A 26,352-nucleotide genomic window follows, 5' to 3' on the forward strand; every position below is an offset into this window, starting at 1 on the left:
ATACAGATACATGACAGTTCCTGAGCATTTCCTTTTCTGTGGCCCCCTTTTAAAATTCCTTATATATACTGGCCCTCATCATATCTGGTTTTATATTTTTCCTGGACACTTTTCCTCTCCCTCTCAAATTTCAGTTTAGCATCCTCATGATCAGATGGATGAATTCTCCCAGCAAACATGGTGTTGCCAGTCTTGGAGCAGTGAGTGCCATCCCCTTCCAGGGGCTCACCATCTGGCATCATAAGCCATAGCCTGGACTCCAGCAATATTGATGGATTTTTCCCCACATCCTCCTCTCTGTGCCAAAGTTATGACCTTCAAAAAGAAACAGAGAAGGAACTGTCCTCCTGTCCCCAAGTCCTCAGTCTTCTTCCAAAGCCTTGTGTTGCGCTAGAGCCATTTTGGATTCCTTCTGGCACACCCAGGCCCTCCCGCATGAATCAGCAGGCGTGGGCAGCAGGCAGTGGGGGAGGGGGTGACGGAGGCCCCCATCACTGCTTGGCTGGCCGCCCCAGGAAGACAGCACATCACACAATTTGCCATATCAAGTCTGGGAACAGCTGCCTGCCTACCCTTGTCGGGGAGTCACCAAGCACTACACATCTGCTCCTTCCGGGGACAGTACAAAGATTCCTCCCACCATGGGTGGCTGTGAATTCCCTTTGGGGTTTCATGGGGTGCAGAATAACATTCTCCTGCAGAAAGTCCAAAGTAACCAGCCTTTGGGAGAAGATGCACCCATCAGGGTTTAGTTCCAGTGGCACCAGCAGCCCTTCCCTCCCTTCTCCCAACCTCAGTATCACCTTGATACTAAACGCTGCCATTGACTGAACCTCAGCCATGGTAGACACAGCACGTATCAGCTTATTTTAACCTTTGTAACAACCTTAAGTGTTCCCTTGCTGGCCCGAGGTGGCCCAGCGTGGGGCAGAGCCAGCATCCTAGTCTGCAACCACCTGATTTCAGTTTGTACTCTTTCCTCTCTCCCACTGCCTTCCTAGAGGGGAAAAAAGAACCACAGGCTCTCTGTTGTGAGTTCAGAGCTGGGGTCTGCCACTGTGGGCCAGTGGGCCAAATCCAGCCCCCTGCTTTGTAAATAAAGGTTTATTGGAACACAGCCATGACCATTCATTTGCTCATGCAATGTTAAGGCAGAGCTGGGTAGTTGTGACAGAGATTGTATGGCCTGCAAAGCCTAAAATATGTATTATCTGGCCCTTTCCAGAAAATATTTGCTGACCATAGTTTACAACAGGGCTATAGAAAGAGATAGACTGAAGTTAAATCAGAGGCTTATTACTTCCCAGCTGTGTGACCTTGGGCAACTGACTGAACATCTCTGAGTCTCATTTTACTTGCCCATAAACTGATCATAATTTTACCTTTTGGGCTTATTCCAGTGGTCAAGAGGAGTGAGATGACATGTATGAGGGACTCTGCGTGTGATGGGCACTCAGTAAACATGAGCTGTCATTCTTACCTTTCTCACTTATCAGAGATGTGCAGCCTTTTCCACTTTTGCCCTGTGGCTTCCTTTCTAGAGCATTCTGATATTTCTGCCTAAGAACCTTCAACTTCTCTAATACCCTACAGCGCAAATGAAGCACAGATGCTTCCTAAGCCTTCTTCTCAGAACACTGGGCAGCAGGCATAAGTGATGCTCACCACAGGCAGATGAATGGAGTGTGCTGTTGGCCTCATTCATTCATTCAGCCAGTGGTGACTGAGCCAGACCATTATGCTGGAATCTATCAGGGACTCAGACAGGGCCTCACACCCTATAGGAACTCTCAGCCCAGGGGCAGCTGGATAGGTTAATAGCCATGACAATAACCATAACCACAGTGCGTCCGGATTCTGGTCCCCTTTGGAAAATTCCCCTCTGCAGAGTGGATACCTGTTCCCCGGAATCTGGATACTGCCCTAGGAAGGTACATTATAAAAACTGCTTAGCTAAGCACAGCTTCAAGCCCCACTCCCGGGCTGTTGGCCTGCTCAGCACTTTGATGCAGTGTCCACCCCTGGACATGGTCGGCTTGCCAGACCCGCCAGCTCCCTCCCAGGACACATACTCAGCACCTCTCCAGGCTGGGGCTGGCTCCTCGGGCTCCAGGCCAGGGCAAGGGCAGACTGTCTTTCCTGACCTTGGAGGAGCCGTTGACAGCTTAGCTCCTCTCCATCAGTCCCTGAGACCGTGGCATTCTCCCCTAGCTGCCTCACTAAGGCCAAGGACACATCATGCTATGTGCTCTTGTGGGGGTGTGGATGACCTGAGGAACTTCCCAGTTCCTCCAGAACAGGGCCAAGAAAGTGTGGGCCTGGGAGGGAGGAGCAGAGAATGCAGGCATTCAGAGCGGTGAGCACAGCTCATTGGAAAATCCAGAAGGAAGTACTTTGGACAGGACCAGGGGGGTCACCCATGGCAAATGCAGCACTGGGGACTAGCAACAGTGGGAGTCAGGACCCATGTGCCCTGGAGGACAAGGGGAGGGAGCAGTGTTGCTGGAGCTGGGAGGAGAGGCTGCTTGACAATGGCTGTAACTAAGCCAGGGAGCAGGTGGGGAAAAATACCCCGAGCCCTTTCTCTTCCTACCCTCTGACCCTTGCCAGGACCTCCCATTAGCCCTCTCACGCCTGCCAGGGCCTCCAAGCCTACCTGGAAGTCACAGGACAAGAGAGCTCAAGTGATACCATACATAAAAGTCAAATTCCAGAAGTACAGTAGCAGAGGGAGGCTGGAGGATGTGGGTGATGGCAGCCAACACAAGAAATTATACTAGTTGGGTTAGTGTATTGGGAATATGGGTAATTGTATCACTTCCCCCCTTTTCTCAGAGTTTCAGTGAAGTTTAGAAATTACTTGGACAAGTTTAAAGTCTTTGAGTCAAAAGGATGCAACTTGTCTGAGCTGATATGAGGTCCTACACAGAAGAACCCCAAAGCAAGCAGCTGCCGTGAGATCTCAGCACAGGAGGTGTCTTCATCTAAGGACAGAGGGGCAAACCACTGGTTTGGGCTGAGCCAAGGCACACATGGGTGAGCCTGGCCTAGGTCAGGCTCTCCAGAAAGCTGTGCTGAGACTTGCGGGAGGTTTATTGGGGGATGCTCACAGCAGGGAGTGAGGTGGAAGAAGAAGTTCAGAGGCCTCAGCCAAGGCTGTGGGGAGCTCTGGAGCTGGGCTGGCCCTTCAGAGATGCCCCAAATCAAGGCAAGAGGCTGGGCTGGTGATTGGGCATGGGCTGCTCTGGGGACAAGGTTGACCCCTTTAGTCAAGGCAAATCCCAGGGAGACACACAGCTGTGAGTTGTCAGCAGCCACCACTTCCGGCAGCTGGGAGAATGGAAGTTTCCAGGCGTGCACCTTAGTATCCATCACAGGGCCCTTGGGAATAAGGGAGTTTAGACTAAAGGGCCGGTCAGACCAGGGCAGCTAAAAGGGCATCACTGGTCCCCAATCTGGCTGTGTAACCAAGACCGCAGGGTGCTCTATACAAACCCAGATTCCTGGCCTCCCTCCCCCTCCTCTCATACCAGAGTCAGAATCGGTCTCTTGGGTGCAACCCAGGAATCTGTATTTCTGCAAAGCTCCCAGGGAGATGCCAGGCACAGCAGGCTTGGGAGCCACTGTGGTTGATGTGCAGGGTCTGTGAAGCAGCTGCTCTGTGCCAGGCCCTGTGCTGGGTGCTGGACACCGAGGAACGGGGCTGGGCAGTGCCCTCAAGCAGCTCCTCTCTTGTAGGGATTTGGGAAGGGGTCCTGGAGGGCTGCAGCTGGTGGTCTTTTGCAGGGTTACTGTTCTGTTGCTGCTGTTAAAGACACGGCTTTGGGCAACATTTGGGAGGCAGGAAACTGTTTGAATCCAGCTCTGCCCCTAGACAGCTGTGTGATTTGGGCAAGTCCCTACCCCTCCCAGGACCTCAGTTTCCCCCTCTGTCCAATGAGGGCTGGTGGGTTGGTGTAGCAGCCGGGCCCGTTCTGAGCTCGACCCCTCTCTCAGAGGGGTGGGGAGTGGGCCTGAGGGTGGCAGGGCCAACTCTGCCCACTGGACACAAGGCTCCCTTTGCAGTGACCTTGGGGCCAGAGCTGAAGTGCATCTTGGCATCTGCCCGTCTCATCGTTTTCACCTTCTGATCTTGAGGCACCACTCCCTGGATGTGCCAAGCTCTGCCCTCTTCTCTCTCCCGAATATTCTGGTTGCTTGATTTATGTCGCACATGGGCACATGAAGAGGCCCCAACATAGTTTCAACCCTCCAGGTCTCCCAGTCTTGGGGGAGACACTCAAGTAACCAAGCCCTTCTTGGGTCCTGTCACTGTGGGTCCCAGCACTGTGGGATCAGTGCTGCCCCCCAGCCCCTCCTCTCTTCTCCCTCCACCCAACCCTTCTGGATTCCGGAGGCAGAGAAACACAAGTTTGAATCTCAGCCCTCTGGCTTACTAATTGTAAGGCCTTGGGTAAGTCACTTAACCTTTCAGGACCCTCATCTGTTTGGGTTTTTTTTACATTCGTTTTTTAATATTCTTTTCTATTATAGTTTCTCCCAGGATATTGAATATAGTTCCCTGTGCTATACATTAGGACCTTGTTGTTTATACATTATAAATGTAATAGTGAGAGGATGAAATTCACTCCAGGGTGATCCTGCCATGCCCCCTACAGCCTGCTTGCTCCCTGAAGGCTTTGAGTGAGGGGTGGGAGGAAGGGCCAAGGAAGAGTGGAGGGAAGAGAGGCAGGCTCTGGGGGGCTGTTTGCACCTATGTCTTCACTTCCTCCCCCCACCTACACCCCAAATCTGCAGTCCTGGAGGAAGAAGGGAGTTCGGGTAGGCAAAGAAGGAGGGCTTCAAATGCTGGGCGGTAGGTAGGATGTCCAGGCAGAACACTGGAGTGGAGGACAAAGAGCCTACTCTGGAATATAGAACTGCAGAGAAAGCTGCACATAAAAAAGGCAGTGACGCCCCAGGGTCTCTGAGAGGAGTCCTTTAAGCTCTACCATGAAGTGAGAGGGTGGACGCTTGGATCCAGTTGCTTATCCAGCTTATGGAGCTGCCTGAAATGGTCCTGTTCCTGCAGGGGTGAACATGTGCCTCCTGGGCTGCCCTCAGCAAATGTCCCTCCTAACTGGGGTACAGGCTTGAGAATCCCAGACCTTCCTCAGGGATCCGTCAGTCTCTTCTGCCCCTCCATCTGATGCCTGAATCCCTTCCATAGCAACCCCACCTCTGCTTGCACACCTGCAGTGGCGCAGAGCTCACTCCAGTGTGGGGGAGGCCCTTGCATCCTTGGCTTGCTTCCCCCTCTGGTCCTGACCCTTCCCCTGAGGCCCAGATGCCACGCTGTTCCCCTAGACTCAGTGACAGCTCCTTGGGATGTACAGGTGGGGTGTCCCACAGACCTGGACTTCCTGTCCACCTGGTTCCCTCCCGTCCCCCCATACCTTGAGTGACAGGGAGCAGGGATGGGGCTCAGGAAACAGGAGAAGGATTCTGCATTCCGCATTCTTTAGTGCTCAAAGGTGTGAGTTCTCTAATATCCCTCCTCTGTTTTGGTGTCAGAGGCACACTTTGCATCTTATTGATTTCCTGTAGAGGTATGTGTTCATCATCTTAACTGGATAATATTCCTGTTTTATTAATATCCAAATCTTTCTGTAAATATTGGTTTGGTCTCAGGAGTCTGCTGCAATTAAAGCCATAGGCACTTTGTCACAGGAAAGCAACAAGGTTCTGAAGGCTAATTTCATTCCCCAACAACTCAGTGTGGCCTGATTTCACTGACCCCCCCCAGAGTGGTGAGCTCCTTGGAACTGCCAGCAGACGGAAGACTGCTGGCTGGGGAGTCCAAAGTGGGGTGTTGTGCATTATCCAAGCAGAGGGCCTGGGCCTGGTCCCCTTTCCTCAGGCAGCCCTGTGCTGGGCTCCGGGGTCTCAGATGGAGGATATGTAGACTCTCAGGACAGTCTCTGTTTTAGCCAAGGAGAGTGACCTTGAGCACAGGACTGTGGAATTTAGATGGGGGGGTCACCACTAGCTTGGGAAGGAGGGAAAGTTTTCTGTGTGAGTGGGTGTTTGAGGATGTGCAGGATCTCAAGGCCAAAGCTTATTATGTGAGTTTTCTATTCTGTTGGAACAAATCGTCACAAACTTTGTGGCTTAAAATAGCACATTTGTTATCTTATGGTGCTAGAGCTCAGAAGTTTAGAATCTGTGTCTCTGAGCCAAAATCAAGGTGTCAGCAGGACTGGTTCCTTCTGGAGACTATGGGAGAATCTGTTTCCTTGCCTTTTCCAGCTTCTAGAAACCGCCTGCTTTTCTTGGCTCTCGGCCCTGTCCTCCATCTTCAAAGCCAGCAGTGTGGTTTCTTCAAACAAATCTCTGTCATCATTCTTTCTTGGGCTCTGACTCTCCTGCCTCCCTCTTTCCCTTATAAAAACGCCTCTGGTCACCTTGGGCACTCCTAGATAATCCAGGATGGTTTCCTTATCTCAAAATCCTTCACTTAAACTCATCTGCAAAGTCCCCTTTGCCACGTAAGGTAGTGCATTCCAGGGATAAGGAGGTGGACATTTTGCAGGGTGGCGGGGCGGGGTGGAGGGGGGTGTAGATTATCCTGTTCATCACATTTAAGATTCTTCGGAATTTCTAAAATTGTGAAAGGCTGGCTGATGGGAACAGGGATTTGAGAGCCAGAGAACCCTAGTTCCACTGAGTCATCTGTCCTACCCCATGCAATTGGATCCAGGGTGTGTACCTGCCCCATAGCATGTAGCTCTGGAAGATGGGCCCCTGAGCAGCAAATGGTGGGCAAGGGAGGAGGGGACTGTGGCCCATGGGATTTCCCCCCCTCCCTTTGAAGGACTGCCATATAGGGTGATGGCGGTGAGGGCTGCAAAGGAGGAGGCAGCTGTCTTGGGTGAGTCCTGGGTGTGGGGGCCTGTTGCTCAGGCCAGCTCTGCCTGTTGGGATCTCTGTTTCCAGCCACCATGGCTCATCGTACACCTACCAGCAGGTGGGAGCTGTTGTAAGGGCTTGGTGTGAGTATCTGGGCAGAGCTCAGGTCACAGGTCCCCACAGCCCTGTGCCTAAGTAATGGCTGGACGGAAACAGTCCCAGGGAATGCTATCTGCCCTCAGGCCCCACGGGTCCCCCCAGGAGAGCACCACAGCACCATGCTCAGGACTGGTCCCCATGTCAGCCGGCTGTGTCTTCAGGCAGAGGCGTGTGGTCCAGCCCCTGTGCATTTGCCTCATCCCTGCAAGACCGTCTCAAGGCATAGGATAAACTCCCGGGCTCAGAATATCTACATGATAGCCTAGATGGACGCGGTGTGCATTCGCTCTTTCTCTCATTCATCTCATAGCTTTGAGCACCTACTGCATGCCAGGCACGATGCTGGACCCTGGAACTAAAACAAAGCCCTCCCCTTTGCAGGACTGCCACGTTAGTTAGGGAGGGGATGTGACAGCCCTGGTGCTTGTGGTCAGCTCTGCGAACCAGCACAAACTCAGCAACCTGGACTCCTGAGCCCTCCACTGAGGCTCGTGAGGCTGGTGGCCCCCCACAGGGCCATGTCTCATGACACTGCCACTCATGGTCCCCTACTTGTTTTTTTTAATTTATTTTTATTTATTTATTTTTGGCTGCATTGGGTCTTCATTGCTGCACGCGGGCTTTCTCTAGTTGCAGCAAGTGGGGGCTACTCTTCACTGCAGTGTGTGGGCTTCTCATTGCGGTGGCTTCTCTTGTTGCAGAGCAGGGGCTCTAGGCTTGTGGGCTTCAGTAGTTGTGGCACATGGGCTCAGTAGTTGTGGCTCGCGGGCTTAGTTGCTCCACGGCATGTGGGATCTTCCCGGACCAGGGCTCGAACCCGTGTCCCCTGCATTGGCAGGCGGATTCTTAACCACTGCCCAACAAGGAACCATCCTGCCCCAACCCCCCTCCCCCCCCCCCACACACACACACTTGTTTTTCTGCTCTTGGTAACTCTGGGGAAGTGAGAAAAACCATTTTTCTTTGGGACAGACAAGTGGCCATTGAGTAGAGGGAAACCGGATTCCCTTTGGGAAAACTCAGCCTGTGATGTGAGGGTGTAACCAGGACAGTAAGCCTGGGCTTAACCATGGGAATGTGGTTTGAACCAACAAATTGCCAGGTCTCAGGAGGCCCCAGATGTGTTAGTTTCCTGGGGCTGCTGTAACAAGGCACCACAAACTGTGGCTGAAAGCAACAGAAATTCATTCTCTTACAGTTCTGGAGGCCAGCGTTCTGAAATCAAGGTATCAGCGAGGCCATGCTCTCTCTGAAAGGCTCTAAAGAGAGAATCCTTCCTTACCTCTTCCAGCTTCTGGTGGGTCCAGGTGTTCCTTGGCTTGTAGCCACATCACTCCTGTCTCTGCCTCTGTCTTCACGTTGCCTTCTCCCTTATGCCTCTGTGTCCCAAATCTCCCTCTGCCTTTCTCTTATAAGGACACTTATCATTGGATTTAGGGCCCATCCAGGTAATCCAGGATGATCCTTAAATTAATTACATCTACAAAGACCCTTTTTCTAAATAAGGTCACATCCATAGGTTCTGATGGTTAGGACTTGGACATACCTTTTTGGCGGTCACCACCTAACCCACTGGCTCTGCAGTGTGAACATGCAAATGTCACGGTGCCTCTGCAAGTATCACATATGAGCAGTAGATCTAATACATGTTCACTTATGTATTTACCCTTTTTTAAAAGTTTCAGTTATACTCAACTCCAACTATAGGTTAAAATTATTTGTAGAAATCTGAAAATTAGATGGCTCCATTTTCCAAAAGGAACAATTTTTTCAACGAGTGCTCATCAGGTTTAGAAAGGTAGAAATATAACCATATGGATATGTTTCTCTGGGACTCAAACTGCATGCCTCATATCTTTGAAAAACTTCAGAGCTGCAGAGGACTGCTTTAGCAACTCTAAAATTCAAAAAGGCAAAGAGTGGGGGCAAGTGGGATTTTGAAACTTAGTCTCCTAGAACCACAAACACTGGCGGTGGAAGAAAAATCCCCTTTCCAGCATCCTGACCAGCTTCTACTTGCACACCTCTGATGACAGGGAGCTCACTACCAAATTTGCCTACCCCATCACTAGAAAGTTCATTTTGGCTTTAAGCCAAAATCTGCTTTCCTGACCCATCTACCTATTGGCCCCACCTCCAACACAGGGGTGCCCAGAACCAGGTGCCCTCCGTTCCACATGACAGCCCTTCAGTGTTTGAAGTCGGCCATCACTTCCTGCCTTGGTCTACTCTTCTCCAGGCTAATTTTTTAATTAGCTTAAATTAATGGTGGTTCCTGGGGAGCTCCAGCCCCAGTAAAAGTGACCTGAATTATTCAAAGATTTGAGTGTTTTAAATGCCTGTTTATCCTAATTAGCATCTTAACTACAGCAGTGCCCTCTGCCTCTAATGAGCCACATTTTAGCATGTTCCATATTTTAATGGATTTTCCTTGAATGAACCGTTTAATCAAGTGAAGACACATTTCATGAATGAATAGAAGTAAATCTATAATTATACTCTTTAGTCAGGTAAGAGGAGTGACATTTCAGCACAATCTAGGGCTATATATAGTAAGTGTATTTGAATGACAAAGTAGGTTACCTCGGCTTCCATAGGAGAGCTGGGAATTCGCTTTGCTCTCAAGTTCATTTCGTAACCTAATTAGAATTTTCAAAGAGTTGTAAAGTGCATATGGTGCAGACCTGGTTCTCCCCACGTTTACCTGGACCTCCGCCTTTCTGGATGATTCCTCAGCTGGCGCAGTGGCCTCCTTAGGGAAGGTGTCTGGGGAACTACTGGCCACAGAAGCCAAGTGTCCTGGGGTCTCTGATAGTCCCCGCAGCCTCGCCTCCACTTTGCATTTCACTTGCTCCATCAGAGCCTTCCCCACCTGGGACGTGTGGTCAGAATGTGAGAACTTACAGCTGTAATAATCCTCTGCTCCTCCTTTTCTTACTGTCTGTCTCTCCGTCATTCCCTTCTCCTTGCTTTCCTTCTCACCATTCTCCCTTCTGACATGGTCAGGATCTGCTCGTGGTGCTGGGGGCCAGGAGTAGAAGGATCTGGGGATTAAAGATGAGACATAACTGTTGATTGGGGTAGGAGAGAAGTCCCAGCTGTAAAGGAAGATGGTGCCCAGAACCTGGAGAAGGTGGGAGTAGGTGGCTTCGGGGGCTTTTAGGAGGCTGGCAGCCTAGCTGTGAGCCTGGCAGTTCTGTGGCTTTTACCCCTTCATTTGTGGTTCTCAACTTTAGCTACATGTTGGAATCACCTGGAGACCTCTAAAAGTGCTGATGCCTGGGTCCTATCTTAGGGACTGTAATTGGTTTAGGATGCAGCCAGGGCATCAGTAGTTTTTAAAGACTCCCAGATGATCCTGCCATGCAGCTGCAGTCAACATCTTGAAAATACCTCATGAAAGACCCTGGCCATAGCACCCAGCTAAGTCATTCCCACAGTCCTGGTCCATGGAAACTGTGTGAGATAATAACTGTTTCTTGTTTTAAGCCACTAAGTTGTGGGATAACTTGTTACACAGCAATAGATGACTAATACAGATTATTAGTTGCCCCAAATATACCCCCAAGTGGGTCAGTTCATGTCACCTCCACCACCATCTCCTCATCCAGCCTCCAGAATCTCTCATGTGGATGGTTCTGTAGCTGCCTCAATGGCCTTCCTGTTCCCTCATGCACCTGCCCTCATTGGTCTCATAGCAGCCTGAGTCTTGGTTTTAAAACACAGTTCTAATCATGCAACCCTCTCCCTGGAACCTTGTGAAGGCTTCCCACTGTTCTTAGGCTCAAGACCAGAATCTTTCCTGTGAATTATGGGGCTCTCATGGTCTTCCCCTGTCCACCTCTTCTTTCTCATTTCATTCCAACAGCTTTCCCCCAGCCCCTGCCCATGCTGTGCTTCAGACCAGCGCAGCTCTTCTAGTTTTCCTACCAGCTCTCTCCCGCTGTAGGACCTTTGCAATGTGTTGCTCCTCAGCCTGGAATGCTTCTCTCTGCCCTACCTTCTGGCCTAGATCTGACTTCTCTATGTTAGCCTCTCCTGGAAGCATGCCCCTGAACTTGAGCACCTTGTCTTGTAGATACCAGGGTAATTATCTGATTAATGTCTCTCACCCCCTCTAGATAGAGACCCAAGAATGGATTTGCTCTCCATCAGAACCCTAGTATTATTTCACATGGTGCCTGGAACAGAAGAGATGTCAATATTATGAATGAATAAATGAATGAATGAATGAGAGAGACTGGGAAGAACAAACAGGGCCCCATTCTGGAATGACCAGGCACTAGGTAGCTGTTCAAAAATGGACTCAAGCCCAGAGGCCAGGGAGTGACGGGACAAGAGACAGAATTCCAGCCCCAGGAATGAAGCAGGAGCCCTGATTGAAAGCCTGAGGTCTAAGAAGGCCCTTTGCCAGGCTGGCAGGGGGCTGAAAGCCCTGGCCTCCTGACCTCAGGCTCCTTACATTACCTTGCTGGAGAAAGGGAAGTTCCAAGGCTGAGGTGGGGGATCTCACCTCAGGGAGAGAGTTAATTGGCTGTAGGGGCAGGGAGTTAATTGGCCGTACCTGTGGGCAGCAGAAAGTTGCAGGGGGACAGGAGCCTGGCAGGGCATGCAGATGTGGTCCTCGGACCCTGAAGCAGGGACAGCATGGGTGGAAAGAACAGCCTGACCCACATGGCAGCTATTCAGGGTGGGACACATAATGCTGTTATTTCATAAGCCCAATCACTGGGTGATTTTCGGAGAGGGAGAATCATCTGGGCAGCTGGGGTGTGTGAGTGGAGAGGTGCAGCCTTCAGAGCAGGGAGGAGGCCTGCAGGTGGAGTGGCACTGTGACCTGCTCAGAGGTGGTGACAAGCCTCCCTGGTAGAACAGGGTGGACCCACATTATGCTTAAAATGGGTCACATGGACTCAGTTATGCTAAGCCAGAAAATTCTCCCGAATAGTCTGTTCACCTATACTCTTTGCCTAATTCCATTAGCTTCGTGTCTTTTCCTCTGATCCCCTTTTCCTTCTCCAGCCTGTCCGCTTCTCCCCCTACATCTCGCAGGACCAGCTGTGTATCCCCAATGCCGAGCCTGTGGATGGGGGCTGTGCACTCAGTTGGAGGAGCGAGGCCATTGTGATGCCTTCATTGGAGTGTCAAGTCCCTGTCAGTCACCCCTTCTCTTATAGCCCGTGAACCAGCTGGGAGGGAAAGTCATGTATAGACCCACTGGGCCCGCAGTTTAGACAGCTGATCTGACCTGACAGCATTTTCTGCCACTCAGCCTGAGCAGGACGGTCCTCCCAGCTCTGAGCTTTCCCCCAAATCCACTGATTCTGCCTGGCTCTTGACTTCTTTCAAGACATTGGACTTCCCTAGAGCTTGGAGTCTTAAGTGTTAAAATTCTTGGATTTGGATCTTTGATTCCCAAGGCTGCACTGGGAATTGGTGTCACCAATTGGTGTCACTCCTCACCACTCCTGAGGAGTCATTGGTGTCACCCCTTGTGACCTTTATACTCCCAACACCCCCGCCACCATGTCCATGGTCTTCTAAAGGGTTCTTGGTCCCTGTCATAGCCACACCTCTCTCCCCTGAGCCTGAGCCACTTTGTCACAATCCCTGATAAATGCACCCAGACCTGAGCCCAGCACTCCAGGTGTGCTCTGAGGTGGGCAGACCAGAGGGTGATTGTCCCCTCCACGTTCTAGATGTGATGCCTTTTTAAATGGGAATCCCGGTCCTGCTCACCCTTTTGGTAATTGCCTTACTCAGGTCAACACATTGCGGTCTCCTAATCAAGCAGAAAATATCCAAGCCATAGAAAGCATTTTTCCATACCATTATCAATGGTTTGCTTAAAACTTGTCCTGCCTTCTTTAGGACAGTGGTCCTCAAACTTGAACATATATCAGAATCACTTGGAGGGCTGACTAAAACACAGCTTGCTGGACCCCACCCCAGAGTGTCTGACCCAGTAGGTCTGAGGTGGGCCTGAGAATTTGCATTTCTAACAAGTTCCCTCAGGTGATGCTGGTGTTACTGGTCCAGGGGCCACACTTTGAGAACCACTGCTTTAGGGACACGCTTTCTGGTGTGACTTCGCATCCACGGTCCATACCAGTTCTTGGGGGAGAAAAATCAACAGTTGTTGCCTCCAAGCCTATTTTCGATTATTTATTCCTAGAGCTCTGACCCACTGGTTCTCCCTGGTGCCGAGTGAGTTGTGCTCCTTTCAGATTTACTCTGATGGCTGGGGCTGGGATTCATTGCTCCAGAAGCAGGGAGAGTTCTTCCCTTAGGCAATCTCAGCCCTGTGAGCTGGCCCTGAGGACCCAGCTTTTAAGGACTCAACCCTTCCTAATCTCCCTTCTAGCAGCACCCAGGGCCCCACTCATGGTCTTCCTCACTCCATTGGCAGCCCTGACCCTCCCTTCTAGGTGATGGGGCAACCTTCTTCTCTGTCCCTTCCCTGCCCATCAGCACCCATCTCTCCCCCTTCCTCCCAGGATGGCCAGGGCCTTTCAGTAAATCAGACTCCTGATGGCTGCCTCCCTGGGCCCCATGTGCAGATTAGGCCCCAGTGGGACTCTGGCTATACTTGAGTGTGTGTGTATGTGTGAATGTATTTTATTTTCTTGAGAATTAAGTGTCACTCCTTTCCAGGAAGAACATATTTCTGCTTTTATAGTAGAGGTGAATAAAAAATAGGATTCAGTTTGCTGAAATGTGGTTTTTAGCAAGCTGATAAAAGATATTGGCCCTGTAAAACAAGAGATACCTTGCAGTACCAGAATGGAAAAAAAAAAAAAAAAAGAGGTGTCTTTTTTCTAACTTACTTAATAATCTTTAACCAGTGCAATGAATGATCCTTCTAGCCACACGTGAGAGTGTGGATTTTTTTCCTTGTGAGGTAGTCAATTGCATTATTTCTTTAACATGCATTGGTTATTTTAAAACATCATTTATTACTGTTTCTTTCCATTTGCTTTCCCTAAAAAAGTCCATTAGAATAAATGCTCAAGCTGAGCAGACTTCTTTGTGCTGAAATTATGGTCACTGAGTGCCTAATGTCACCAACCATCTGTTCTGACCTGTTCTGGCTCATAAGCCTTAGGAACTGTCCACATCTGGCAGGATCCAGCAGAGCCAGCCTGGGACCATTCAGAGAGCACTGGCCTGGGAGTCACACCTCAGTTTCCTCATTTGTGAAATTAGGGGCAGAATAAGGTGACCTCTAGGGTGTTTTGGTTTTGTTTGTTTCGAGTTCTGACTGCCTATAAAATATTTTTTCTGCCGTTAATTATATACAGCTCTCATGCACACACTTACTCATAGATAGATACTCTAAGCCACTGACAGCCTTGATGCTGCATCTTATGCCTGGAAATGATCATTCCAGCTTTTAAGCAGCGTAAAGAACTTTAGAATTTCCAAAGCCATTCCGCATCCTCAGTGTTTTTGCTGGGCCCTCTAAGTTACATACTGTATTGCCCCCATTTTATAGGTGAAAAGACTGAGACTCAAGAGAGTTCGAGTAGTTTCCCTAGCTTTGGGTGGCATGGACGTGGAGAGCTGCGGCTCGACTGTGCATGCCTTGGTAGTCTGTGCATTGGCTGTGTTGCCTTCCAGCAGGGCCGAGTTTGCACATTTTCTGTGTTTAATAATTGTTGTTGCTCCACAGCACCCTCATGACACACAAAAATAATAATGGAACCCCACTTGCATCCAAAAACGATTTGAGGGACTTCCCTGGTGGTGCAGTGGTTGGGAACCTACCTGCCAATGCAGGGGACATGGGTTCGAGCCCTGGTCCAGGAAGATCCCACATGCCGCGGAGCAACTAAGCCCGTGTGCCACAGCTGCTGAGCCTGCGCTCTAGAGCCCACGAGCCACAACTACTGAGCCCGTGCACCACAACTACTGAAGCCCGCATGCCTAGAGCCCGTGCTCCGCAACAAGAGAAGCCACCGCAGTGAGAGGCCCACGCGCTGCAATGAAGAGTAGCCCCTGTCACCGCAACTAGAGAAAACCCACATGCAGCAACGAAGACCCAATGCAACCAAAAATAAATAAATAAATAAAATTTATTTTAAAAAAAAAGCAAAAAGGATTTGACGCAGCAGAAATGAACTGTAATGGCAAAGCCAACTTGTTTTTCAAGCAACTAGCTCCCAATCTTCCATCAAAATAGAGGTAAAAACTAAGGATGGACAGAGTTCACCCTGACTGCGGCAGTGTCATTCTTTTTACAAAACATTTATTGCAAAGTATTTCGAGCATTCAGAAAAGCACAGAACACCAAACACCCATGGACTAGCCACCCAGGATTAATGTGTTCACATTTTGCTCTATTTGTGTCATATTTCTTTTAAAGAAATGAAATACAGCAGTTCCCACTGAAACTCCCTTTGTTCCCCTTCTATGGTGGTGGCTTCCCAGTGACCATCCTGTGACATTCAGGGCCAAATTATTCAAAACGTTTTGATACATACATTGGGAGGATCCACCACTTGTTGAAACAAGAAGTGCTTTTTTTTTTTTTATCATGGTAGAATGTACATAACATCAAATTTACCATTTTAACCATTTTTAAATTTACAGTGCAGAGGCGTTAAGTACCTTCATATTGTTGTGCAAGAGGCACCACCAGCCATCTCCAGAACTTGCCATTATCCCAAACAGAAACTCTGTACCCATAACTCTTCATTCCCCCATCCCCCAGCCCCTAGGAGCTACTGTTCTCCTTTATGTCTCTATGAATTTGACTACTCTAGGTACCTCATCTAGGTGGAATCTTACAATATTTGTCCTTTCACATCTGACTCATTTCACTTAGCATAATGTCTTCAAGGTTCATCCATGTTGTAGCCATGTATCAAAATTTCATTCCTTTTTAAGGCGGAATAATATTCCATTGTATGTATAAACCACAACTTGTTTATCCATTCATCTGTTGATGGACATTTGGGTTGCTTCCACCTTTTGCTCTTGTGAATAATGCTGCTACGCACATGAGTGTCCAAATATCTCTTTGAGTCCCTGCTTTCAATTCTTTTGGGTATATACCCAGAAGTAGAATTGCTGGATCATATTACCATATGATGGGTAATTTTAATAGTGCACAAAAGTTCCAGTTTATCCCTATCCTCATCAACACTTGCTGGGTTTTGGTTTTTGATAATAGCCATCTTAATGCATATGAACAAGAAGTGCTCTTAAAGATCATCTTCTCTTGAAGAGGAGGAGACTGAAGCCCTAAGAGGGAAAGGGTCACACAGAGAGGCCGAAGTCACAAGCAACTCAGTGCCAGAGCAAGGCCTGGAACTTGGGTCCCAAAACTCCCACATGGTTCTTTCTACTAAAACACACAGTCTCATTTCCATGGCTTTATGTCAGAGGGTATAGAGTCTGGACATGGGCCAGATACAGATTTCAGATTTACTTGTTTTGGTCCTAACTTTGTTTTTTTAAAAAAATTGAAAATAATATCAACATTTTAAAATGTGGGAGATCCTGTATTTTAAAAATCTAGGGACTTCCCTGGCTGTCCAGTGGTTAAGATTCCATGCTTCCATTGCAGGGGGCACAGGTTCGAACCATGGTTGGGGAACTAAGATCCCACATACTGTGCAGCGTGGCAAAAAAATAAATAAAAATAAAAATCTGGATTTTTGATTTCACTCCCCCAAAATCAGAAGGTCTGGTGACTCTGGACCAGCATTCTGGCATAGCATGTTTGGAGCTGAGCAGCAAGTGCCATCTTTAGGTGAGGCATATAGTCACCAGTTTGCCACAGTCTCCACCACTCCCTAGTACCTTCCACACAGGCTGCTTCACACATTGGCTAGTCGGTGTGAACACTGGAGTTTGCAGCTCTCTGCTTTCCAAGCACATAGATGTTAGTCACTCTGTGTGTCAGCAGACACATAGTTATGTTTAACATCTCAGGCTGATTCCATACCCCCTTACTCTCTCCTGTTTTACTTTGTCTATATGAATATCTCAGCTATTTCTTCACCCTAGAAATGAAGTAATATTGCAAATAAATAATGCAAAATATAAATAAAGAAGTATTTGAATAGTCTGATTTGGAGACAGCGTGATGTACTTAACTAATCTGATTTGGAGATAGTATGAAACACCAGCATGAAACTCCGGAGACTTGGATGCTTGTCTTAATTCTTCCAGGAAATTCCTGGGCAACTTTAGTAAGCCCGTTCCCTGTCTGGCCTCCTTATGCCTCTGTGTCAAGTGTGGAGTGGGACTGGGAGATCTCCAAGGCCCCAGGGGGCACTCTAGTTTTTAATGAAGGTAAAACCTACTCCTTTTGTGTGTTGATGGAGAAAATCACCTTGCCCATTTGAGCCACTTCCCAGGACAACCCCTCTGAACTGGCCCTTCCTGTGGCCGCCAGCACACCCACCCTCTGCTTTCTTTTTGCTGGCAGGTGAGGAACGACCTGACGGGGGTTCTGTATGGTGAGGACATCGAGATTTCAGACACTGAGAGCTTCTCCAATGATCCCTGCACCAGTGTCAAAAAGCTTAAGGTAGGTGCAGCTGGCCACAGCCCAGAGGACAGACCGACTGCATGCTCCTGGGGTTCCCCAAATCCCCTGACTTTGAAGGAGTCTCGAATTCAGGCTGTTTCACTTCATCCTTGGCATCTGACATATGAGGAGAAGCTCTCAGAAGCTGGCTTCCCTTGGCTGTCCCCAGTGCTGGTTGTCCAGCACTGGCCAGAGGTCTGATTGCCAGGTGTACAGCCATGTGGAGCTTGCTGGGTGATTCTGTATCTCTCAACCCAGCCTGAGAGGCAACCAGGGCACAATTATTATCATGTCCGTTGTGAAGAGGCTCAGAGAGAGTAACTCTCTTGCCCAAACCCACAGCAAGGAAGTACTGTTGTTGGAACTGAAAGTTCAGGCTCCTGACCCCCTCCAGTGACACTCACTCCAGGAACAGAAGGGTCAACTAGATGTTTGCCCAGTTGTAAGTAGTTCCTAACTGTCATCTGTCCATTCATTTCCCAAACACCGTGTTTGTGCCAGACACTCTCCTGGGCTCCCAGACACCGTCAGACCTGCCAGTGTCCACAGGTCACTCAGAGCTGGTACGGAAGGGAGATACCTCTCAGGGGAACCAGGAACCGAGGGGCTGGGGAACAACGGGAGGAAGTGTTCCCCGGGGAGGATTCAGACAAGCCTCCACCACGCCATGGAGGATGGGCAGGAATGAGACCTGCAGGGTGAATATCCAAGGGCAGGACAGCCATGCTCACTGTGCACTTGGGGTCAGCAGGAATTCCTGGAGGCTGGAGTATCCGGGCGGGGCCGTGGGAAAGATGCTGAGGCCGAAAACAGAATTTGGAGCCAGTTTCCATGAGCCTTGGATGTTGAGCTAAGAAGTTTGGTCTTTTATCCTGAGGGCAGTGGGGAGCTGCTGGGGGATTATAAGAAGGTACAGACATAGTTAGAGCTGTCACCTTACTCTTCCATTCGTCATGCCCACATTGAAAGTCTCCTGAGGCCCCAGATGCCAACTGCTGACGTGTCCCTTCTCTCTTGGGCTGGTCCCAGGTTATACCAATCAGAGCAGGTGGCAGTTTAGAGCTCATGGAGCCCTCAGTTCACATATGGGGAGACTGAGACCCAGAGATGGGGAGCAAGGGAGCAGAGCACCAGTTGTTTGTCACCTGCTCAGGAGCAGATACCACATCTGCATTGACATTTCAGCCCTGGGAGCCTCTGCAGTTGAGGAAACCGTAGCTAGAGAGGGCCTGCTAGCAGCCTAGGTGTCTGGGGCTGGATCTGCCCAGCTCTTCCCCCACAGACGATTTGCTCTGAGGGTGGAGTCGGGCTGTGCAGAGGCCCAGAGGATCCAGAGGAGTGGAGTGCCTACTCTGCAGGGACTACTTGGGGTGGGGCTGGGGTGGACGGGGCTCTGGTGCTGCACTGACATTCTCCTGCCACACGCAGTGTCTCCCCAGGGTGGGCACTGGAAATAGCTTCCTGCACCTCAGAGACCCGGCGGAATTCTGTGGGCTTTAAAATTTAAAGAGCCTTTATGTGTGGAGCAGATGCATTAGTTGAAAGTCTACAAGAAACTGGGGATGGATGGAACTGGGTGCTCTGCTCGTCAGCCAACCAATTCCAACCGAAGCAGGAGTGATACGAACGCTGATGAAAACAGCAGCCGGCCTTTCCAGTGCATTGAGCAAGGGCCAGGCCCCCCTGCAGAGCCCTTGACCTTCACTTGCCCATTCAGCCCTCCCCAGAGCCCTGGGACAGAGAGAATTTTTGTATCCCCGTTTCACATATGGGGAGCTTGAGCCTCAACGAGGTTAAGAACTCACCCCTAGTTACCCAGCTAGAAAGTGGTGCGTTGGAATTCAAACTCAGATCTGGGCAATGCCATGGTCCAGCTTCTCCACCACCCCACACAGCTGCGGTTCTGAGAAAGGATTCCAGCATCACATAAGCCCGGGAGAGCAGAGCCAAGGACAGCATGCTCAGGCTGTTGGCAGAGGATCCCCTCTGTGTGGAGTGCTCTTCCCCCAGAACCTGCATGGCTCCTTTTTGCATCTTCTTCTAGTCTTTTCTCAGTTGTCCCCGTTTCCCAGAGGCTTTATTTAAAATTTAAATCCCTTCCCCTTGCACTCCCACCCCCCCCTTTCTGCTAATTTTCTCCATTTCACTGATGGACATCTGTATCAGTTTCCTGGGGCTGCCATAACAAAGCACCACAAACTAGGTGGCTTAAAACAACAGAAATTTATTCTTTCACACCTTGAGGCCAGAAGTCCAAGGTCAAGATGTCAGCAAGGCTATGCTCTCTAGCAGCCTTGGGGACTCTTCCGTACCTTTCTGTAAGCTTCCAGTATCACTGGCAATCCTTGATGTTCCTTGGCTTGTGGCTGTATAACTCCAGTCTTTGCCTTCACTGACATTTCCCCCTTTTCTCTTAACATCATCTTATTAGGACACTAGTCATGTGGGATTAAGAGCCTACCCTACTCCAATATGACCTTATCTTAATTAATTTCATCTACAACAACCCTGTTTTCAAATGAAGTCACATTCTGAGGTATTAAGAGTTAGGATTTCTACATATCTTTGGGAGATACAGATCAACCCACGATAATATCTGACCTCCTATTCATTTTACCCAGTTGTTTTGTCATCTGTCTCCTCCCACTAGGATGTAAGCTCTAGGAGGCAGCGGTTTCTGTCTGTCTTGGTCACTGTTTTATTCCCCAGCACCTGGAACCAAACCTAATTTGCTCAACACATTTGCTGAGTGTGTGTAAACAAAATACCAAGTCTGGACAGACAAAGCTAACAGAGAACACAAGGCTAAAATACTCAGGAACAAAGAAAAGTAACTTCTGGAAAGCTTAGAGAAAAAGCAGATCTCTGGTTTGCTGTGGGATAAGATAGAGAAGGAAGTACAGAGGACAAGGAAGAAAACTAAATAGCAACTAGCAGAATTAAAATCTGCATTGGAGGTAGTAGAGAGCAGAGTTAATGCCAAGGAAACTAAAACTCTTGAATTGCTTTGCCAGAATTCAGAGGAAATGGTCAAAGAGATCAGTCTAATGAGAGGAAAGAAGTTATGGACACTGGAGTAGGGAGATCCTAAGGGAAAACTGGGACAAATGAAACAGAATCAAAATCAAAAACAAAACAGGAATCTCAGTATCAACAAACACAACTACCACCCAGATCTTGGTTTCTAATACCATTCTCCATGAAAAGGAACCAGGGCTCCTTGGAGAAATGCCTGACTCTAGGACTGGGACAGGAAACATCCAAGATGATCCTGGAGCATCTTGTAGTGCCAGAAAGTTAAGGACGTGCTCAAACCACATCAACAACACACACTGATGGAGGTGTGTCAGAAGAGTACAGCAGCCAACTGAAAGAGCTCCCAATGGCCAAAGCTGGGACATTTGAGCAATAAAATAAAAGTGGTATTGGATTATAACCCAAAGTATAAAACAGATACCCATGATTGAGTAAGTAAATGAGAGAGAATAGACAAATCTCCTATGCCAAAGGATTCCAAATAATTTATGTAGATATTTCAGGCCCAAGGAGGTAGAGCAGAACTACCCACTTGTTAAGTGACTTCCTTCCAAAGAGCACAGGATGAAAAGGGGGGAAAAGAAGAGTAACTTTAGAGTGGAAGAATCTGACAACTACCTCAACCAGGTGACCAAGGTCAGCATCAACAGTGATAAGTCATGTTGATAGTATGTACATTTGATATGATGTGGTGAGAAGGGCACTTTACCTCTGTGTTCTTCCTCCCCAAAACCTATAACTCCAGTCTAACCATGAGAAAAACATTAGGTAAATTCTAGTCGCAGGCCATCCTGCAAAATACCTGACCAATGCTCCTCAAAACTGTCTAGGTCTTCAAAACTAAGGAATGTCTAAGCCAAAAGTAGCCTACAGATACATGACAATGATATATAATGTGGTATCCTGAATGGGACCCAGGAATAGAAAAAGGACACTAGAGAAAAGAACTAAGGGTATCTGAATAAAGTATGAGCTTTAGTTAATAATGAATTGATATTGATTCATTATTTATAACAAATGTACTATATAAACGTAAGATGTTAATAATAGGGGAAACTGGGAGAGGACATATGGGAACTCTATATACTCTCTTTGTGATTTTTCCATAAATCTAAAACTATTCTCAAATAAGAAGTTTACTTAAAAAAAATAGGTGACAAACTTAAGTGGACTCAAGAGAGATCTACTAGATTGGACCATACAAAATTGCCGATATATAACCATTTTGAAATTACAAAGTCAACAGTTTCATAAGGAAATGCTCAGACTGTATGTGCAGTCTAGCTGGCCTTTCTGCATTCTAGCAGAATTGATGAATAGAGAGTAATACCCAGACACATTTTGTCAGAAGTTTTGAAATACAAACAGAAAGGGGAAAATCTACAAGTATCTAGCCCAGAAAAAAACAGATTTCCCACAAAGGTGCAAAACCAGGCCACCTCGACTCCCTTGCAGCATTCAATCCCAGAGATGATGGAGCAGCTGGGAGACATTCTCCGACGTGTGAGACTCACATGATGTACTACTAGCCAGTGCCCTTCTTGAAGTTAATCTTTGAAGTCCTTTATCAGCCTGCCGAGAACGATAGCAAACTTTATAGCTGAGGTCATGACAGAAGCAGGTGAGCAGGGATCACAAAAGCCCGTGGAGAGAGAGCTAAGTAATCGTTATAAAAAGTTGTTATAAAAGTGTATGCAGATACAGAAATTCATTTTGAAAGCAAACGTGCATATACATGCAATGCAAATAGATACTGTAATAACAGTAATTGAAATATAAAAACCCAAATTCCATTAACAGAGCCAAAGAAGTGAGTAAAAAAAAAATTGGGTGCTAAACTCCTGGTCTTAAGTAGGAAAGGGACTCAAAAGAGACTATTTTGCTTATGAGTTTCATAATTAGAAAAATATAAGTTAAAAAAGGCTTTGAATAACTTAACAGTAAATATGCTATAATACAAACAGAGCCTGAAGCTCCTGAAACATGGAAGATAAAAGCAAAGAAAATCTAGTCCACATATCAAAAAACAGAAAGCAAATATGAAAACCAGAAAGTATAAACTAAAACTGCAGACCAAATATAGTCATTCTGACCATAAATTCAAATAGGTCAAACTCCCTATGAAGTGGCAAAGACTTTCAGATTGTGTTTTGAAGAACTAACTGTAGTTATATTTACAACACAGTGACACAGAAAGGTCAAAGGTAAAAGTCAGGGAAAAGTATACCAAGCAAACCAAACTGCAGCAAGGATCCAGTGTTCACATTACAATAAAGAGAATTCAAGGTACAGGTGTTAAACAAGATTAAGGAAGTCGTTTTCTATAGATAAGGGTACAATTCTCCCTGAGAATAGCACACTCTTGGACCATTATTGCTATGAATTACATCTCACTGAAATATATAAAGAAAATCCTGTTAAAATACAAAGGAGAATTGACACAAACACAATAGTATTGGGAGCCACAGCGTCTGTCTCGCAGTCTTGGACAGATCAGCCAGGCAAAAATAAGCAAGAACATAGAGGAACTGAATAATGGAATTAATCAGGCTGATTTAGCAGATATGTATCAAAGTTTGTCTAAAAGAAAGTCAGGAATAAAACCATCTCTGTGTGATGAAGACCCCAGGCTTTTCAGCTCACTCTGGTCCTGTTTCAGTCAGGGGCCTTTAATGTTAACTGTTGCCAGTCTGGGCTGGGAGGCCATCCTTCGAAGAGCCCTGGGTATTCCCATGGTGCCCACACTGAAGCACCAGGCTTTATGGGGGTGAGCGCCAGGCTCGAGACGTGCACCTCTGTTCATTTTGAAACCACAGAATGCATTCCAGGCCTTAGTAGAGCATAGGTTCTTCTGTCTAGGCATAGAAAGAATTCAACAAGAGGCAGAGTGACAGGTAAGGAAAGAGTTTATTAGTATAGAGCACTGTGAGAGATACAAACAGGAAGGCAAGGGAGTGCCATGCCGAGAACTTAGTGGCCAAGGTTTTATAATCAAAGGAAAAGTGGGGAGGTGAACAAGGCCCCCATCTTCCTCGTTCTTGAGTAGACGTCAAGCTTCCATCATCACGTTCCTCCTCCACGTCAGGTAAGGGAGTTTTCTTGTCCTACATGGTCAAACTGGGACTGTCGTGGTGCTATGAAAATGAGCAAAAAGGTGGTAAAATATACTAAACTATGGTAGATTATCTCAGGTTTCAGTATAATGTCATCTTTTCCCTATATAGATATATATATATTTAACATTTTTATTGGAGTATAATTGCTTTACAATGGTGTGTTACTTTCTGCTTTATAACAAAGTGAATCAGCTATACATATACATACATCCCCATATCTCCTCCCTCTTGGTCTCCCTCCCACCCCCACAATCCCACCCCTCTAGGTGGTCGCAAAGCACCGAGCTGATCTCCCTGTGCTATGTGACTGCTTCCCATTAGCTATCAGTTTTACATTTGGCAGTGTATATATGTCCATGCCACTCTCTCACTTCATCCCAGCTCCCCGTGTCCTCAAGTCCATTTTCTACCTCTGCGTCTTTATTCCTGTCCTGCTCCTAGGTTCTTCAGAACCATTTTTTTTTTTTTTAGATTCCATATATATGTGTTAGCATACAGTATTCGTTTTTCCCTTTCTGACTTACTTCACTCTGTATGACAGTCTCTAGGTCCATCCACCTCACTACAAATAACTCCATTTCGTTTCTTTTTATGGCTGAGTAATATTCCATTGTATATATGTGCCACATCTTCTTTATCCATTCATCTGTCGATGGACACTTAGGTTGTTTCCATGTCCTGGCTATTGTAAATAGTGCTGAAGTGAACATTGTGGTACATGTCTCTTTTTGAATTATGGTTTTCTCAGGATATATGCCCAGTAGTGGGATTGCTGGGTCGTATGGTAGTTCTATTTTTAGTTTTTTAAGGAACCTTCATACTGTTCTCCATAGTGGCTATATCAATTTACATTCCCACCAACAGTGCAAGAGGGTTCCCTTTTCTCCACACCCTCTCCAGCATTTATTGTTTGTAGATTTTTTGATGATGGCCATTTTGACTGGTGTGAGGTGATACCTCATTGTAGTTTTGATTTGTATTTCTCTAATGATTAGTGATGTTGAGCATCCTTTCATGTGTTTGTTGGCAGTCTGTTTATCTTCTTTGGAGAAATGTCTATTTAGGTCTTCTGCCCATTTTTGGACTGGGTTGTTTGTTTTTTTCATATTGAGCTGCATGAGCTGCTTGTAAATTTTGGAGATTAATCCTTTGTCAGTTACTTTATTTGCAAATATTTTCTCCCATTCTGAGGGTTGTCTTTTTGTCTTGTTTATGTTTTCCTGTGCTGTGCAAAAGCTTTTAAGTTTCATTAGGTGCCAAACATTTATTTTTGTTATTATTTCCATTTCTCTAGAAGGTGGATCAAAAAGGATCGTGTTGTGATTTATGTCATAGAGTGTTCTGCCTATGTTTTCCTCCAAGAGTTTTATAGTGTCTGGCCTTACATTTAGGTCTTTAACCCATTTTGAGTTTATTTTTCTGTATGATGTTAAGGAGTGTTCTAATTTCATTCTTTTACATGTAGCTGTCCAGTTTACCCAGCACGACTTATTGAAGAGGCTGTCTTTTCTCCATTGTATATTCTTGCCTCCTTTATCAAAAATAAGGTGACCATATGTGCATGGGTTTATCTCTGGGCTTTCTATCCTGTTCCATAGATCTATCTTTCTGTTTTTGTGCCAGTACCATACCGTCTTGATAACTGTAGCTTTGTAGTATAGTCTGAAGTCTGGGAGCCTGATTCCTCCAGTTCCTTCTTTCGTTCTCAAGATTGCTTTGGCTATTCGGGGTCTTTTGTGTTTCCATACAAATTGCAAAATTTTTTGTTCTAGTTCTGTGAAAAATGCCAGTGGTAGTTTGATAGGGATTGCATTGAATCTATAGATTGCTTTCGGTAGTAGAGTCATTTTCACAATGTTGATTCTTCCAATCCAAGAACATGGTATATCTCTCCATCTATTTGTATCATCTTTAATTTCTTTCATCAGTGTCTTATAATTTTCTGCATACAGATCTTTTGTCTCCTTAGGTAGGTTTATTCCTAGATATTTTATTCTTTTTGTTGCAATGGTAAATGGGAGTGTTTTCTTGATTTCACTTTCAGATTTTTCATCATTAGTATATAGGAATGCCAGAGATTTCTGTGCATTAATTTTGTATCCTGCCACTTTACCAAATTCATTGATTAGCTCTAGTAGTTTTCTGGTAGCATCTTTAGGGTTCTCTATGTATAGGATCATGTCATCTGCAAACAGTGACAGCTTTACTTCTTCTTTTCCGATTTGGATTCCTTTTATTTCCTTTTCTTCTCTGATTGCTGTGGCTAAAACTTCCAAAACTATGTTGAATAAGAGTGGTGAGAGTGGGCAACCTTGTCTTGTTCCTGATCTTAGTGGAAATGCTTTCAGTTTTTCACCATTGAGGATGATGTTTGCTGTGGGCTTGTCATATATGGCCTTTATTATGTTGAGGAAAGTTCCCTCTATGCCTACTTTCTGCAGGGTTTTTATCATAAATGGGTGTTGAATTTTGTCAAAAGCTTTCTCTGCATCTATTGAGATGATCATATGGTTTTTCTCCTTCAGTTTGTTAATATGGTTTATCACATTGATAGATTTGCGTATATTGAAGAATCCTTGCATTCCTGGAATAAACCCCACTTGATCATGGTGT

The 26,352-nt window shown here is 46.9% G+C and overlaps 1 protein-coding gene across 1 annotated transcript in view; it reads left to right on the forward strand.

Annotated features, from left to right (window-relative positions):
* Positions 1 to 26,352, forward strand: part of GABBR2 (gamma-aminobutyric acid type B receptor subunit 2) — a gene marked incomplete at both ends in the record, with an annotated part of 366,596 nt that overhangs the window by 161,363 nt on the left and 178,881 nt on the right. Inside the window, one exon of the mRNA XM_082842255.1 lies at positions 17,486 to 17,587. Within this exon, the coding sequence (XP_082698381.1) occupies positions 17,486 to 17,587 (102 nt within the window). The remainder of the gene's footprint in view (positions 1 to 17,485; positions 17,588 to 26,352) is intronic.

Source organism: Leucopleurus acutus, assembly GCF_964270905.1.
Source record: "Leucopleurus acutus genome assembly, chromosome: 7".
Lineage (NCBI taxonomy): Eukaryota > Metazoa > Chordata > Mammalia > Artiodactyla > Delphinidae > Leucopleurus > Leucopleurus acutus.